This window comes from Alosa alosa, chromosome 21 (assembly GCF_017589495.1).
Source record: "Alosa alosa isolate M-15738 ecotype Scorff River chromosome 21, AALO_Geno_1.1, whole genome shotgun sequence".
In the NCBI taxonomy this organism is placed as follows: Eukaryota; Metazoa; Chordata; class Actinopteri; order Clupeiformes; family Clupeidae; genus Alosa; species Alosa alosa.
The window spans coordinates 29,932,202-29,949,701 of record NC_063209.1 but is presented as its reverse complement, the minus strand read 5'-3'; the positions used below and the strand labels follow the sequence as shown (position 1 = coordinate 29,949,701).

General features: G+C 44.5%; 1 protein-coding gene across 1 annotated transcript in view; it reads right to left on the bottom strand.

Annotated features, from left to right (window-relative positions):
* mrvi1 (murine retrovirus integration site 1 homolog) overlaps positions 1 to 17,500 on the bottom strand; it is an 85,660-nt gene that overhangs the window by 3,352 nt on the left and 64,808 nt on the right. The window contains exons 18-21 of the mRNA XM_048230923.1: positions 7,305 to 7,458; positions 5,723 to 5,772; positions 2,847 to 3,074; positions 1,666 to 1,727 (exon numbers count right to left, since the gene is read on the bottom strand). Coding sequence (XP_048086880.1) covers positions 1,666 to 1,727; positions 2,847 to 3,074; positions 5,723 to 5,772; positions 7,305 to 7,458 — 494 coding nt within the window. The remainder of the gene's footprint in view (positions 1 to 1,665; positions 1,728 to 2,846; positions 3,075 to 5,722; positions 5,773 to 7,304; positions 7,459 to 17,500) is intronic.

Genomic DNA, 17,500 nt, shown 5'->3' with positions numbered 1-17,500 from the left:
CACTAGCATTAGCATCAGCATTAGCTCAGAGCTGCTGAGTCACATTCACTCTGTTTCCCACTGCAGGCACAAAACAGACACTAGCATTAGCATCAGCATTAGCTCAGAGCTGCGGAGTCATATCCACTTTGTTTCCCACTATAGAAGCTAGAGTTAGCATTAGCTCTGAGCTGCACTTTGTCAAATTTACTTCATGGCCAGAAAACAGATGCTAGAGTTAGAGTTAGCGTTAGCTCAGAGATCTGTTTCCCTCTGCGTTAGCTCAGAGATCTGTAGCCCAGAGAGCTCCCCTGCACAAACCACAGCTGGAAGGGTAAGCAGGAAAGCTAACGAGTGTTTAGCTTTAGCATCAGCATGGTCTGCATTTGTTTCACACTCAGGCTGGCGGACGTGCAGTAGCTTTGCGCTAGTTTTGAGTGTGTTCTGTGTTAGCTGCGTGTTAGCTTCGTTGGCTAATGTGTGCAAACTTCTGTAGCTTTAGCTGCATGTTAGCTTTGTTGGCTAATGTGTGCAAACTTCTGTAGCTGTATGTGAAGAGGAGAGCAGCCCCTGCCCTCGGCTCCTAGCGTGAGGAGTAGCCGCCGTCCAGCTGCAGTTATTTTGATGGAAAGCTATTAAAGTTCAAAGAGAATCGTCATGCTAGGAGCCATGCGCTTCTCAGACGCACTAGAGTGCAAACACAATGGACAATGTGTGAGCAGGGAGCCCTTAAAAACGACCTTGAGCTTCACACTCAGTCAGTCGAGCTTTATGGGATTGTTACTGACCCCCTGTGTCATACAACACAAACACACCAACATACACACCCACACACACAAACACACCAACATACACACACACATGCACATGAACACACACACACACACACACGCACATGAACACAAGTACTTAAGCAAATATCGGAGATGATTAAGCGAAAGTAAATATTGTGCTCAGCACCAGGAAAAGTCACACCTATGGGAAAGTTCCACCTCTCGCTCAGTAGCACACGTCAGTGGATCCTGATCTGAAGATTAAAAACCTGCTGCAGCTTCCAACACTGAGATACAGACAGACAGACCTACACACACACACACACACACACACACACACACACGCATATACATACACACACACACACACACACACACACACACACACACACGCGCACACACACACACACACGCATATACACACACACACACACACACACGCATATACATACACACACACACACACACATATACATACACACACACACACACACACACACACACACACGCACACACACACACACACACGATATATATACACACACACACACACACACACACGCATATACATACACACACACACACACACACATATACATACACACACACACACACACACACACACACACACATATACATACATACACACACAGCTCCACTATCTGCAGCCTTCCTGCTGATAGTGACATGAACTTCCTGTAAGTAAAGTAAACATGTCGTGCTGGAGATTGACCTTTACCATTACTATTCATTCATACACAAAACACTCCCATACACACACATCCTTCATTTACACACGTGTGGGTGTGTGCGTTTGTGGGAGTGTGTGTGTGTGTATGTGTGTGTGAGAGAGAGTGTGTGTGTGTGTGTGTGTGTGTGTGTGTGCATAAGTGTGTGTGTATGTGTGTGTTACCTCTCTGGTGCAGTGTGTAGTGTTGCATCACTGGGAGGAGCAGTCTTCACTGTGGCTTCACACTAGAGTTAGGAGAATCAACAGTCAGTCTGCACACTTACATACTTACACACTTACACATGCAGTATCCACACTTACACTCCATATCCACACTTACACACACTCCATATCCACACTTACACACTTAACACACACACACTCCATATCCACACTTACACACTTAACACACACACACTCCATATCCACACTTACACACACTCCATATCCACACTTACACACTTAACACACACACACCCATATCCACACCACACTTAACACACACACACTCCATATCCACACTTACACACACACCCATATCCACACTTACACACTTAACACACACACACTCCATATCCACACTTACACACTTAACACACACACACTCCATATCCACACTTACACACTTAACACACACACCATATCCACACTTACACACACACCCATATCCACACTTACACACTTAACACACACACACTCCATATCCACACTTACACACTTAACACACACACACTCCATATCCACACTTACACACACTCCATATCCACACTTACACACTTAACACACACACACTCCATATCCACACTTACACACTTAACACACACACACTCCATATCCACACTTACACACTTAACACACACATACTCCATTTCCACACTCGCACACACATAATCAGTCTGCATACTTACCCACTTACACATTCAGTATCCACACTTAACACACACACACTCCATATCCACACTTAACACACACACTCCATATCCACACTTAACACACACACGCCATATCCACACTTAACACACACACACACTCCATGTCCTCACTTAACACACACATACTCCATATCCACACTTACACACTTCACACACACTCCATATCCACACTTAACACACACACACACTCCATATCCTCACTTAACACACACATACTCCATATCCACACTTACACACTTCACACACACTCCATATCCACACTTAACACACACACACACACTCCATATCCACACTTAACACACACACACACACACACCAGGACACACAAACACACACACTAACCAAGACACACACACACTCGCCAGGAACCCCCACCACCACCACCAAGACACACACACACACCAGGACACACACACACACACACACACTCACCAGGACTGGGAGTGCAGGGCTAGGACCCTGTACCAAAGTGGGTCCACAGCTGGTGCCAGGCGTCTGTGTGAGTAGCTGAACAGGTGCCTGGACAGGTAATTGGCCTGGACTCTGCCCAGGTGCCTGGACAGGTAATTGGCCTGGACTCTGCCCAGGTGTCTGGCCCGGGATGTTAAGGAGGTTAAATTTAGGAACCACAGCAACACTGACTCTTCTGCGTGGCATTGCCTGTGGAGGATTTAAACACACTTTACACACTTCACATGCCACACAACTCAAACCACACAGCACTCACACACACACACACACATCACACAACTCACACCACACAGCACTCACACACACACACACACACACACACACACCACAACTCACAAACACACACACACACACACACACATCAACAATAATAATAATATCACACACACACACACTACACAACTCACACATCACAGATAGCTCATACACACACACATACAGCTGACATCTCAGACATGTCATACACTTAGAGAAATACTGCAACAAAAAACGTGTTATATTGTACGATTAAAATTCTATTATTTTGCATTTTAGAATTGTTTTATTCCATATTGGCAATGTATTGCAAAGAAAGCTACTTGATGAACTTAACTTGTACATGTAAGAGTGTGGGAGTATACACAATGCCTCGCTTGTAGATGATAGCATAAACTTGAAGTGCTTCGTGATATTTTAATTCCACATTGGCTGAGTGTTGTGTAGTAGAATAACACGACTTACTCGCTTTACTTGCTTTATTCCAAACTAGCGTTAACAGCATACAGCCAACTTCAGCATTGCACCGTCTATCCTTATCACTCTACTAGGCTCGGTAGCATATCCTTATTAACCAATACATGATCCACCTAGTGACATGGATGAGTATCACATATGTCACACTAAGCCAACCTAGAGGGGTTTTTGTTTTCATTCAGAACTGTGTTGCTGTTTATTTCCACGACTCCGGAAATAGGATGCCTACTAGGAAGTGTCTGTGGCAGCTTGATGACAAGGTGCGCCAAAGGGTCAAAAAGAGCAGCAGCCAAAGAGAAACCATGGTTCTGTGCTGCGTCACATTGCGTTGTGTATGCGACTGCACTGCGTTGCGTTGTGTTGCGTTGTGTATGCGACTGCACTGCGTTGCGTTGTGTTGCGTTGTGTATGCGACTGCACTGCGTTGCGTTGTGTTGCGTTGTGTATGCGACTGCACTGCGTTGCGTTGTGTTGCGTTGTGTTGTGGCGTCTGTGCTGCGTCACATTGCGTTGTGTATGCGACTGCACTGCGTTGCGTTGTGTTGCGTTGTGTTGTGGCGTCTGTGCTGCGTCACATTGCGTTGTGTATGCGACTGCACTGCGTTGCGTTGTGTTGCGTTGTGTATGCGACTGCACTGCGTTGCGTTGTGTTGCGTTGTGTATGCGACTGCACTGCGTTGCGTTGTGTTGCGTTGTGTATGCGACTGCACTGCGTTGCGTTGTGTTGCGTTGTGTATGCGACTGCACTGCGTTGCGTTGTGTTGCGTTGTGTTGTGGCGTCTGTGCTGCGTCACATTGCGTTGTGTATGCGACTGCACTGCGTTGCGTTGTGTTGCGTTGTGTATGCGACTGCACTGCGTTGCGTTGTGTTGCGTTGTGTATGCGACTGCACTGCGTTGCGTTGTGTTGCGTTGTGTATGCGACTGCACTGCGTTGCGTTGTGTTGCGTTGTGTTGTGGCGTCTGTGCTGCGTCACATTGCGTTGTGTATGCGACTGCACTGCGTTGCGTTGTGTTGCGTTGTGTATGCGACTGCACTGCGTTGCGTTGTGTTGCGTTGTGTATGCGACTGCACTGCGTTGCGTTGTGTTGCGTTGTGTATGCGACTGCACTGCGTTGCGTTGTGTTGCGTTGTGTTGTGGCGTCTGTGCTGCGTCACATTGCGTTGTGTATGCGACTGCACTGCGTTGCGTTGTGTTGCGTTGTGTTGTGGCGTCTGTGCTGCGTCACATTGCGTTGTGTATGCGACTGCACTGCGTTGCGTTGTGTTGCGTTGTGTTGTGGCGTCTGTGCTGCGTCACATTGCGTTGTGTATGCGACTGCACTGCGTTGCGTTGTGTTGCGTTGTGTATGCGACTGCACTGCGTTGCGTTGTGTTGCGTTGTGTATGCGACTGCACTGCGTTGCGTTGTGTTGCGTTGTGTATGCGACTGCACTGCGTTGCGTTGTGTTGCGTTGTGTATGCGACTGCACTGCGTTGCGTTGTGTTGCGTTGTGTTGTGGCGTCTGTGCTGCGTCACATTGCGTTGTGTATGCGACTGCACTGCGTTGCGTTGTGTTGCGTTGTGTTGTGAAAGCGTCTGTGCTGCGTCACATTGCGTTGTGTATGCGACTGCATTGTGTTGCGTTGTGTTGTGTATGCGACTGCGCTGCGTCGCGTTGTGTTGCGTTGTGTTGTGTATGCGACTGCGCTGCGTTGCGTTGTGTTGCGTTGTGTTGTGTATGCGACTGCACTGCGTTGCGTTGTGTTGCGTTGTGTTGTGTATGCGACTGCATTGTGTTGGCGCTAGGTTGCGTATGCGCATCAGCGCCCAAGGCCGCCAGGTTGTGTATGTGACCGCGCTTCGCGTCGTCGTCGCCTGTGTTGGCGCTAGGTTGTGTATGACCGCGCCGCATCACAGGTTGCGGTATTGGCGCGACCGCATCGGGCCGCTATAAGCAGGAATGCTAATTACGGCCGCTGTGTTGCGTATGTTATCATGGCCACGTTAGCGCTATGCCTGTTGTATAGCGCGACTGGCCGCGCTAAGGCGTTGCGTATGCGACCGCGCTTGGCGCTGTGTCGCATCGTTGCTTGGCAAGCATCAAGGCATGATGCTGCTGTACCTTCCCCATGGTGAGGGACATGGACCGGGAGGGCCGAGGGATTCCATCATCTGAATCACACACACACACACACACACACACACACAGAGAGAGAGAGAGAGAGAGAGAGTTAATGATGAGATCTGACCTCACAGTCATCATGACTTTCCATAGACATCAGGCATTCCTAGGCATCCAATGTAGATTCGGTATTTTTGGCAACTCTAAAGTCGCAAAATATTTATGTTTGACCTTGCCGTTATAAATACCTCTCACTGCTTGAGTCCTTCCCCCTGTACATGGTGCATGTGCTTTTGTTTTGTCCATCTCCATAGAGCTATATACTGACCAGGTAATGTTTCACGATTCTCAAGAGATGTCTCCGGGTCGACGAGTTCCACATTGCAAGGTTGCTTCTCCATCTCCAGGCCGCTGCAAGCTATGTTCCATGGCTATGCTAGGTCAAGCATTCCCCTATTATAAGCTTGTTTACCATCAAATTGGCTTCAAAGCTGTTATTTTAAGATAAAACACTTGCATAGTGCTGCTTTTACTGAAAAGCATCAGCTGACCTTATGAATCCAGTTATGATATTGTCAGCTGACCTTATGAATCCAGTTATGATATTGCTATATCTATAGTTATGATATTGCTATATCTATAGTTATGATATTGCCAATTCGTCACATGTTGTTTCTGGGCCCAGCAGCTCTTTTGTCCAAACATGTTTACTAATGCAGCCAGCTTGTTTGCTTGTTTACTAATGCAGCCAGCAACCTGTAAACCTTGTCACCATCACCACAGTTTCAGTGAGGATGAAAAAAAAAGGCTTGACTCTAAAAGAGTAATTAGTGTAGCTGTGCTTCCAGACAATATAATCAAAGGTAACGTCCAGGCCTGACGTGGAAAATATGATTTTATTAGGTTGAGGTAGCAAGTCAGTGGTAGAATGGCTATTGTTTGTAGGCTACTCTTAAAGGGGAACTTGGCAACTATTTTAACGTAATAAACCCGTTTAGAAATCATTTGGATGGTTAAATGACCTGTTCCGGTGAAAATGGTGACTTTTCCCGCTGCCCCTAAGCGTCCCCAGGCGGAAAACCAACCTTGCAACGGTAGAGACCACCGTCGGAAAGAAGAAGTGAGAAACAAGAAACTCATTTTAAATCGTGTTTCTTACCTTGTAACATCCACATTGTCTGCCAAACTTATGCTAACCGTTTTGCTAGCTTGTAAACAAATCCATGTGCTTTATCGTTACCTTTTTCCACAGTTTGAAATAGCATAATGCACAATTTCTCCAGCAGAGGCGGAAATCCTGCCAAGTTTCCCTTTAATAGCGGGATTTTTATTTTTATGGAAAAAATAAAATAAAAAACGCTCTGGGCCCAGTTGGACCCCCAAAAAAGAATCATCAGCACATTATTGCATCACAACTAAAAAATATATTTTTTAGTGTCATCATATTGTTATGTCATCATTCAATATTGCTTTACAATGAGTAGGTGTGTGCATAGTCCTGAACTCATTTACTTTAATACACATACACACACACACATGAAACACACCAAATGTTTAGTCCATAGCTGTAATGTTTACTCACCTCCTGTATCAATGGAACCTCCATAGCAGCGGTTGGAGTTTTGATTGGCTAGTTTCTTGAACTCCATGAGTTCCGCGTGGTCCTTCTCGTAGGTTCTTTTCAGGTTCTCCACATATTGCATCATCACCTCTGTGGCCTTGTTCATGCGTTTCTCCTGCCACACAAGTCATGGGTAACATCAGTACCGTCAGTGCTGTCTCAACTACCGTCAGTGCTGTCTCAACTGACATCAGTACCGTCAGTGCTGTCTCAATTACCGTCAGTGCTGTCTCAACTAACATCAGTGCTGTCTCAACTACCGTCAGTCCTGTCTCAACTAACATCAGTGCTGTCTCAACTACCCGTCCAGTGCTGTCTCAACCTAACATCAGTACCATCAGTGCTGTCTCAACTACAGTCAGTGCTGTCTCAACTAACATCAGTACCATCAGTGCTGTCTCAACTACAGTCAGTGCTGTCTCAACTGACATCAGTACCGTCAGTGCTGTCTCAATTACTGTCAGTGCTGTCTCAACTAACATCAGTGCTGTCTCAACTACCGTCAGTGCTGTCTCAACTAACATCAGTGCTGTCTCAACTACCGTCAGTGCTGTCTCAACTAACATCAGTACCATCAGTGCTGTCTCAACTACAGTCAGTGCTGTCTCAACTAACATCAGTACCCTCAGTGCTGTCTCAACTACAGTCAGTGCTGTCTCAACTAACATCAGTGCTGTCTCAACTACCGTCAGTGCTGTCTCAACTAACATCAGTGCTGTCTCAACTAACATCAGTACCATCAGTGCTGTCTCAACTACAGTCAGTGCTGTCTCAACTAACATCAGTGCTGTCTCAACAACTGTCAGTGCTGTCTCAACTAACATCAGTACCATCAGTGCTGTCTCAACTACAGTCAGTGCTGTCTCAACTAACATCAGTGCTGTCTCAACTACCGTCAGTGCTGTCTCAACTAACATCAGTACCATCAGTGCTGTCTCAACTTCCGTCAGTGCTGTCTCAACTACCGTCAGAGCTGTCTCAACTACCGCCAGTACTGTCTCAACTACCATCAGTGCTGTCTCAACTACCGTCAGAGCTGTCTCAACTACCATCAGTACTGTCTCAACTAATGTCAGTGCTGTCATGGGTAACATCTGGTCTTACTCAAGCCAAACAAACAGTGCTGCTCCACTTCTAGCTCACAGACAGGACAGTCACAGTTGCAACAGACCATCAACACTGTTACACCCTGTCACACCCACAACACATAGTCTGTGCTGCTTGTCTGTGCCCAAATACAGACTCACACTCAGCACAGTCCGTCAATAATGTGACATATCAATCAGTCATTTGCAACATACAGTACTGCCTACCAAACATTACTTTATTTTATATATTTCTTAGGGCTGTCAAAATAACTGATTCATTTTAATTAATTAATTTGAGAAAAAAATAACTGATTAAAAAAATAGTGCAAATTAATTTATTCCGTATGACCTTTGACCCCGAGCCATTCTAGTCAGTAACCAAACTGTAAAATGAAGGAGAGAGAAGAAAATATGCTGCCTAGATCATTGATTGGAACATTTATTTTTAAAAAACGGCCTGATGGTGTTGATAAAAATAAAGTGTTGATTAAAATAAAGTCCTCTGCCATGTCTGCAGCAAGGAATTTCCATATCACCGGAGTTCGTCAACTCTAGTCCACATCAATGCAAAGTAGTGTTGACATTGACGGGAGTGTTAATTTATTTTCATTGTGTCCCCTACAGTAGGTTATATCTGTGGCCTGAAATGTATGTAAAAAAAACCTTCTTCCCGAAGCACTTTTGAATGTATTTCCTCAGCCTATTAGGTCATATCATAGATTATTGGGGGCCAAGCAGTGAAGCTGCGAGGACCTCATTGTGTTTCTACGTTTTCCTATTATTGGGTGCCAAGCAGCGAAGCTGCGAGGACCTCATTGTGTTTCTACGTTTTCCTATTATTATTATATGCAATGGAAGTCTATGGCAGCCCATAGAACCGTATAGTAAAAAGTTGGGAAATTTGGCACACTGATTGGGGATGGTCCCATGATTCATGTCACCAAAGGTTCATGTCGGCAACTTTCGAACCCTCTAAGCGCCACCAACAGGCCAAAGTTGGGCGTGCGTTCATGCAATAACTTTTGACCTGTTGGTCCGATTTAAAAAGGTATTGTTGGAATCCTTGGACCAAGCCGGAGTTCAACGCACCCTATGGCGTAATTTTCCGCCATGATGGATTTTCCGCCATTTGGATTTCATCAAAAACACTTAAAATGTATCAGGGGTCACATACTTTCTCTGATTCCCACCAAATCTGACACAGATCATCTTCAGACCAAGCCTCACAAAAGTTATCACTTTTTGTCTTGGAGAAGTATTACCGTTAAGCCTGTAAAAGCCAATCAAAATTTCGCGAAGAAGCCAAACAGGAAGTGAACTCATATCTCAGCAACCCTTGCATGTATCAAAACTTGGTACATTGACTCATGACCCCATCAGGAGGACCCTCATGAAATTTGGTGACCTTTGACCTCTAGGGCGCTGTAATTCACAAACATGCCTTTTGGCCTGTAGCTGCTGCTGTGCTTAGAATTAAATTGTACTAGTGGTGTCTGGTAATACTGTGAAAGGTACTTAGGTCAACTGAGGGCAACTTGTCACATCAATATAATTTATTAGGCCGCCATATTTTATTTGATCAAAAACACCAACAATTTCGCTGGGTCACAAATTTCATCTGATCTTCACCAAAATTGGCACAGACCATCTTCAGACCATGCCTTGTCACTTCATTTATTTCTGTAACAATTGATAGAAGCGTTAAGCCCGTCACATCAATCGAAATTTGTGGCCGAAGCCGCCAAACAGGAAGTGAGCTCATATCTCAGCAATCGTTGCATGTATAAAACCAAACTTGGTACATGGACTCATGACCCCATCAGGTGAATGCCGAAGAAATTTTGTGACCTTTGACCTCTAGGGTCACTGCAATTAGCAAAAATGCATTTTGCCTTGTAACTTTTGACGTGCTAAATAAAAAAATAAAAAAATAAAAATAAAAGAGCCCTTTTATTTTATTTAATGTCACTAACGCTGATTTCAATTAAATATATGCAATATATATGCGATTAATTTAGATTAATTAATCACAGAGTATGTCATTAATTTGATTACATTTTTTAAACGATTGACAGCCCTAATATTTCTTATTGTATATCATATTTATTTATATCTATTTCATATAATTACAGAGTGTCTCTTCTTGGTCCTCTCCTTGGCTTTCCCTGTCCTGCTACCTGTGCTGTGTGCTAGCTGTGCTGTGTGCTACCTGCGCTGTGTGATAACTGTGCTGTGTGGTACCTGTGCTAGCTGGGGTTCACTCTTTATTACGACATCCCGCTATTACGACATACCGCACACATTTCAGTCAAAACCTTAGGTGATTTTGAACTGGCCATGTGAATAAATGTTACACATTATGTAAAACACAGGTAGCTCTCCTCATTTTATTCTCTAAGCTCTCAGGGGAGAACGGTCGGAAACTCCATGCATCAAACAAACTCTGTGCATGCAGGCCACCTATATTAATTAATTAATGGCCGTCAATCAATGACCAATTGCGGAAAGACGGGCGGAATTCTTACGCTCCAGTAGCCTAAACCACTTCAGTGAACATTCAAATAACTCCCAGAGTTTAGTGTCCATCAGGGTGTTCAAACTGGGTGTGCGATATATTCAAGTTGCTTATAGGCTATTGCATTTTAGAGGACAATAATAATGCAATGCATTTTGGCTTGCCATGTCATGCGTGCAGTTGCTGAATTGCACATAACATGTCTGCATATTTATTTAGTCTTCTTTCTCTCGACTCTAGGCTAGCGCATGCATTAACATGGCCCTATAATTGTGCAAAGACAGGCGGGATATCCGACGCTCCTTTTACAGTAAACCACTTCTAGCGAGCGTTCAAATAACCCCAGAGTTCAGTGTCCATCAGTCCCAACATTTAGAAATATAATCGAAAAGTCCAAGCGTGAATTGGGTGTGTTTGGATTTTGAGAGAGACCTGGGCGAATGTCTCACAGCAACTCGCGATAACCTTGTTTCTTGAAGGCTATCCTTGCCTCAAATATCCACATCTAATGAGGGTCGGCGACTATCCCCATTGGCGAATGTCAGTGTACGACACTAAAGCGCACGTAACTAGGACATAATCACATTCATTGATTTAAGTGCAATGATAACTGTACTGGCATTTATATTAATACAGTAATTTCCCCGCGACGGCTGCATTATGCATAATCCTCACCAATAAAAGGCCGCACAAGTTTCATATGGGCTAATTATGTAGGCTTAATGAACAGTCATATTATACTCTTCAGCCGTGGTCATTGCAAATTGATTGAATTTTGTTTGTGTGTTCGTGTTTAAAGTTGGGACGATTACTGTAGGCCTTTGCTGCCCATATTGGAATAAAAATAAAGGCCCACCCTAGGCCTATACTTAAAAAGTACACTCCGTTGAAAAAATCCTGGCTCGCCACTGTTAATGACCTTGTGTCGGAATGGCAGGACGTTTGAAAGAAAAGGTCAAGTGTCGCTACTCTGACAATGAAAAAAAAATGTTGCAATAGTGGGACGCTTGAAAATCAATGTTAATGCCGCCACTTCGACAATTAGACGCCAATGTCTAAGTAGCGGCATGTCGGAATAGCTGCATGTAACCGTGCTAGCTGTGCTGTGTACTAACTGTGCTGTGTGCTACCTGTGCTGTGTGCTACCTGTGCTAGCTGTGCTGTGTGCTAACTGTGCTGTGTGTCCAGAAAAGTCGTGTTTAGAGAACTGTACTAGTGGTGTTTAGAGAACTGCACTAGTGGTGTTTAGAGAACTGTACTAGATAACTGTACTAGTCGTGTTTAGAGAACTGCACTAGTGGTGTTTAGAGAACTGTACTAGAGAACTGTACTAGTCGTGTTTAGAGAACTGCACTAGTGGTGTTTAGAGAACTGTACTAGTCGTGTTTAGAGAAGTTGTGTTTAGAGAACTGTATTAGTGGTGTTTAGAGAACTGCACTAGTGGTGTTTAGAGAACTGTACTAGTCGTGTTTAGAGATCTGCACTAGTGCTAGCTGTGCTGTGTGCTAACTGTGCTGTGTGCTAGCTGTGCTGTGTGCTACTTGTGCCAGCTGTGCTGTGCTGTGTGCTACCTGTGCTGTCCTGCTACCTGCTACCATCCAAACCTGCAAAAAGTCATTTCAGGGAGGTATCACGAAGCCCCCACACACACACACACACAAAAAAAAAAAATACTTTAGCCTATTTAGATACTGAAATACAGATTAATATGTTTGTTCAATAATGTCTAGTCAGTACACCAAATAAGGAAGATAGAAATTGTGAAAATAAAATATGTACATTTTGGTAGTTTGGTCCCTTTTTTTTGGTCTTTTCATGTAGCCTTGGCAATTAGCCATGTATAGGCCTGAATATAGAATAATTATTAATATGCACATGAATTGGCACTATAGTTAAACTCACCTCAACATGTATTCACTAAAGTCACTGTTACAGTGCAGCGTGAAAGACTAGACCTATCATTATTTTTTTTACTCTTATAAGACAAGGGTACACTTTGAAATGGGTCTTACATTTTCCTTTTTTGGGGGGCACTGACTCCATGACGCTCCTGTTCCTATAGATACACTGAACAGATTACAGTAAGTTCGGGAGAAAATCGATAAAAAGCCCGCCTAGACTCACACACACGGACCACACCTCTCTCTCTCTCTGGGTGGTATTAGCTTACCCTCAGATGCACTCGCGATTTGAAGTCTATCTCGCGTGCCCGCTCTTTATCGCTCGCTCTAGATTGCGGGAGATTTTATCTAATTTGCGTGTGTCAGGGAGCCGCTGTTAGTATGCGGGAGACTCCCGGAACTTCCGGGAGACTTGGGATGTCTGCCTGTGCTGTGTGCTACCTGTGCTAGCTGTGCTGTGTGCTAGCTGTGCTAGCTGTGCTGTGTGCTAGCTGTGCTGTGTGCTACCTGTGCTAGCTGTGCTGTGTGCTAGCTGTGCTGTGTGCTACCTGTGCTAGCTGTGCTGTGTGCTACCTGTGCTAGCTGTGCTGTGTGCTACCTGTGCTAGCTGTGCTGTGTGCTACCTGTGCTGTGTGCTACCTGTACTGTGTGCTACCTGTGCTGTGTGCTAGCTGTGCTGTGTGCTAGCTGTGCTGTGTGCTAGCTGTGCTAGCTGTGCTGTGTGCTAGCTGTGCTGTGTGCTACCTGTGCTAGCTGTGCTGTGTGCTAGCTGTGCTGTGTGCTACCGCTGGCTAGCTGTGCTCTCTGTGCTGTGTGCTAGCTGTGCTGTGTGCTACCTGTGCTAGCTGTGCTGTGTGCTACCTGTGCTGTGTGCTACCTGTGCTAGCTGTGCTGTGTGCTAGCTGTGCTGTGTGCTAGCTGTGCTGTGTGCTACCTGTGCTGTGTGCTAGCTGTGCTGTGTGCTACCTGTGCTAGCTGTGCTGTGTGCTAGCTGTGCTGTGTGCTAGCACTCTGTGTCCCTGCTCAGTCTGCTAAATTAGAGAAGAAAAACCGCACTCTCAAGTTTTTTCTCATTACTTATGTATTGTTTAGTGTCATCGCCAGTGTGTCAGCGCCATGGCCTAAGCCATCGCCAGTGTGTCATCGCCATGGCCTAAGCCATCGCCAGTGTGTCAGCGCCATGGCCTAAGCCATCGTCAGTGTGTCATCGCCAGTGTGTCAGCGCCATGGCCTAAGCCATCGCCAGTGTGTCAGCGCCATGGCCTAAGCCATCGTCAGTGTGTCAGCGCTATATAAATAAAAAAAGAGAAAGAGCAGAGCTATGAGCAGGGATATGCCTACTGGAGTCCCCTGGGGGGGGGGAATGGGCAGGGGACAGATCAGAGGTGATTATGCTGAGGGGGGCAGGGGTCAGATCAGAGGTGATCTGCTGAGGGGGGCAGGGGACAGATCAGAGAGTGTCCTTTGGGAGTAAACAGATGGAACTGCATGATTACAGCTGAAATGCCACTGGAGTCTCAACATCAACAAACATCAGACATTAGCACAAGGAGTCGGCACTACAGTACATTACGCACACACACACACACACACAAACACACTGTCGTTCTCTTTCTATCTCGTTTAGACATAAGCCTCTTATCACCATGACAGCGGACATACCAGCCCCTCCTTAATATGCAGAGGAAGCACACTCTCTTACACATTAACACACACACACACACAAACACACACTCTCACAAATACACACACAAGCACACATTCTCACACACAAGCACACACTCTCTCTCTCACACACACACACACACACACACTCTCTGTCACACACTGAATCTCCCAAAAACACTCCCCCGGCACACAGCTTGATTGGGCTGTTAAACAAACAGTCAGCCATCAGTCTCCCCATGAGAACAAGTCACAGACCAGCAAGCTCTCAGCTCACACACACCAAGTCACAGACCAGCAAGCTCTCAGCTCACACACACCAAGTCACAGACCAACTCTCCTCTCACACACACCAAATCACAAACTCTCATCTCACACACACCAAATCACAGACCAACCCTCATCTCACACACACCTCTGCAATGTCTCACCTTCAGCTGAACAACATCCAACTTCAGCTCAAGAACATCTCAACATCCACTCAATAAAATTTTACCTTCGTGTTTATAGAACTGCACTACAGAACCGCACTAGAGAACTGCACTAGAGAACCGCACTAGTGGCGTTGAGAGAACTGCACTAGAGAACTGTACTAGTCATGTTTAGAGAACTGCACTAGTGGTGTTTAGAGAACTGCACTAGAGAACTGTACTAGTCATGTTTAGAGAACTGCACTAGTGGTGTTTAGAGAACTGCACTAGAGAACTGTACTAGTGGTGTTTAGAGAACTGTACTAGTGGCCTTTAGAGAACTGCACTAGAGAACTGCACTAGAGAACTGTACTAGTGGCGTTTAGAGAACTGCACTAAGAGAACTGTACTAATTAGGTGTTTAGAGAACTGCACTAAACCGTGAGAACTGTTAGTCGTTTTAGAGAACTGCACTAGTCGTGGTGTAGTTAGTGAACTAGAGAAGTCGGTTTTAGAGAACTGCACTAGTCGTGTTTAGAGAACTGCACTAGAGAACTGTACTAGTCGTGTTTAGAGAACTGCACTAGAGAACTGTACTAGTGGTGTTTAGATAACTGCACTAGTGGTGTTTAGAGAACTGCACTAGAGAACTGCACTAGTGGTGTTTAGAGAACTGCACTAGTCGTGTTTAGAGGTCTGCACTAGAGAACTGCACTAGAGAACTGCACTAGTGGTGTTTAGAGAACTGCACTAGTCGTGTTTAGAGAAGTCGTGTTTAGAGAACTGTACTAGTGGTGTTTAGAGAAGTCGTGTTTAGAGAACTGTACTAGTGGTGTTTAGAGAACTGTACTAGTCGTGTTTAGAGAACTACACTAGTGGTGTTTAGAGAACTGTACTAGAGAACTGTACTAGTTGTGTTTAGAGAATTGCACTAGTGGTGTTTAGAGAACTGTACTAGAGAACTGTACTAGTCGTGTTTAGAGAACTGTACTAGTCATGTTTAGAGAACTGTACTAGTGGTGTTTAGAGAACTGCACTAGTCGTGTTTAGAGAACTGCACTAGTTGTGTTTAGAGAACTATACTAGTCGTGTTTAGATAACTGCAATAGTCGTGTTTAGAGATCTGCACTAGTGGTGTTTAGAGAAGTCGTGTTTCGAGAACTGCACTAGTGGTGTTTAGAGAAGTTGTGTTTAGAGAACTGTACTAGTCGTGTTTAGAGAACTGCACTAGTGGTGTTTAGAGAAGTCGTGTTTAGAGAACTGCACTAGTCGTGTTTAGAGAACTGCACTAGTCGTGTTCAGATTAGGAGTTTGAGTAGTAATAACCACAGTGTGTGTTCACTGTGTGCTGAGTGTGTTTCACTAATTCACGGATTGGGATAAATGCAGAGACCAAATTTCTCTCACGGGATCAAAAACAAAGGTCATCCTTATCATGGAAAAAAAGTTGTGCGTACGCAAATAGAACTGTTGTTAAAATTTTCATTTAGGTCTATATTTTATTGTTTGTAACTGATCTGATTGAATTTGATGGAGAATTACACTCTTTTTACATCATAAATATGGTGTGCAACCATACAGAAACAACATTTTTCACATGGTAATATTATACATATTTAAAAAGTGGATAAATGGACCCAAGGTTCAAACATATTGTGTCATTTGACAAATTCCAGATTGACAAGGGAATGGTAGAGCAATGTCTATGCTCAGCTTGCCTTTAAGAGCACAACTCCTTACATTTGTAAGGCTTTTGTTTTTAAGTCAGCAAGTTCCATGGCCATGTCACATCCATAACGTTTTATAGGAAAAGTTTATGCTACACATACAGTGTTGATGCGACAATGTCCATAGTGTCTGTGCAAAGCTGATTGATTTCAATGTAAAGTGTGATGACCAAATTGTGCCACTTTCTTGCTTTTAAAACCTTTAATGGTGCGTTATGGATGTTACATAATGTGAATTTACAAGACTGGAGACTTTATTATACCTCAAAGCCGATAAAATGTCTGTTCTGGTGGCATGTCAGTTTCAACGCATTTCACCTTAGTGTTTACAATTGACATTTCAAAGATTATTAGGTTGATCAAAACCACAGGGAGGCCTTGCCTAACCATTAGCAAAACAAACATAATATTAAATTACCTCCAGTGATTAGCCTAGCCATAGCCTATTTTCAAGTGGCCTAATAACGAAAATCTGAGCGATTATCTTCCTGTAACTGTGATACTGTTGTTGTACAGTAATTGGATTATCGTGTTAGCTGGTGAAGATGGCTGACTTTGCAGCTGGAGTTAACATATCAACATCCTTCTGTTGCAGATCTGTTCAGCCTGCCGTTCACGTCTGCTTATACAGTTTAAATGTGACGCGATATGCCAGCATTTGAAGTGTCAGGTCCTCTGTAGCTAATACCCACAGAGTAACATAAGTAACGGCAGCAATAAACTAGATGTATCGCATAGCGGTACAAAATATGACCGCCTCTCAGTCCTGCATATTCTCTTTGCAAAAATAAATCACGCTTGTCAATTTGTCTCCATTTCCTACTCCTGCAACTCATGTACATGTAAATGAG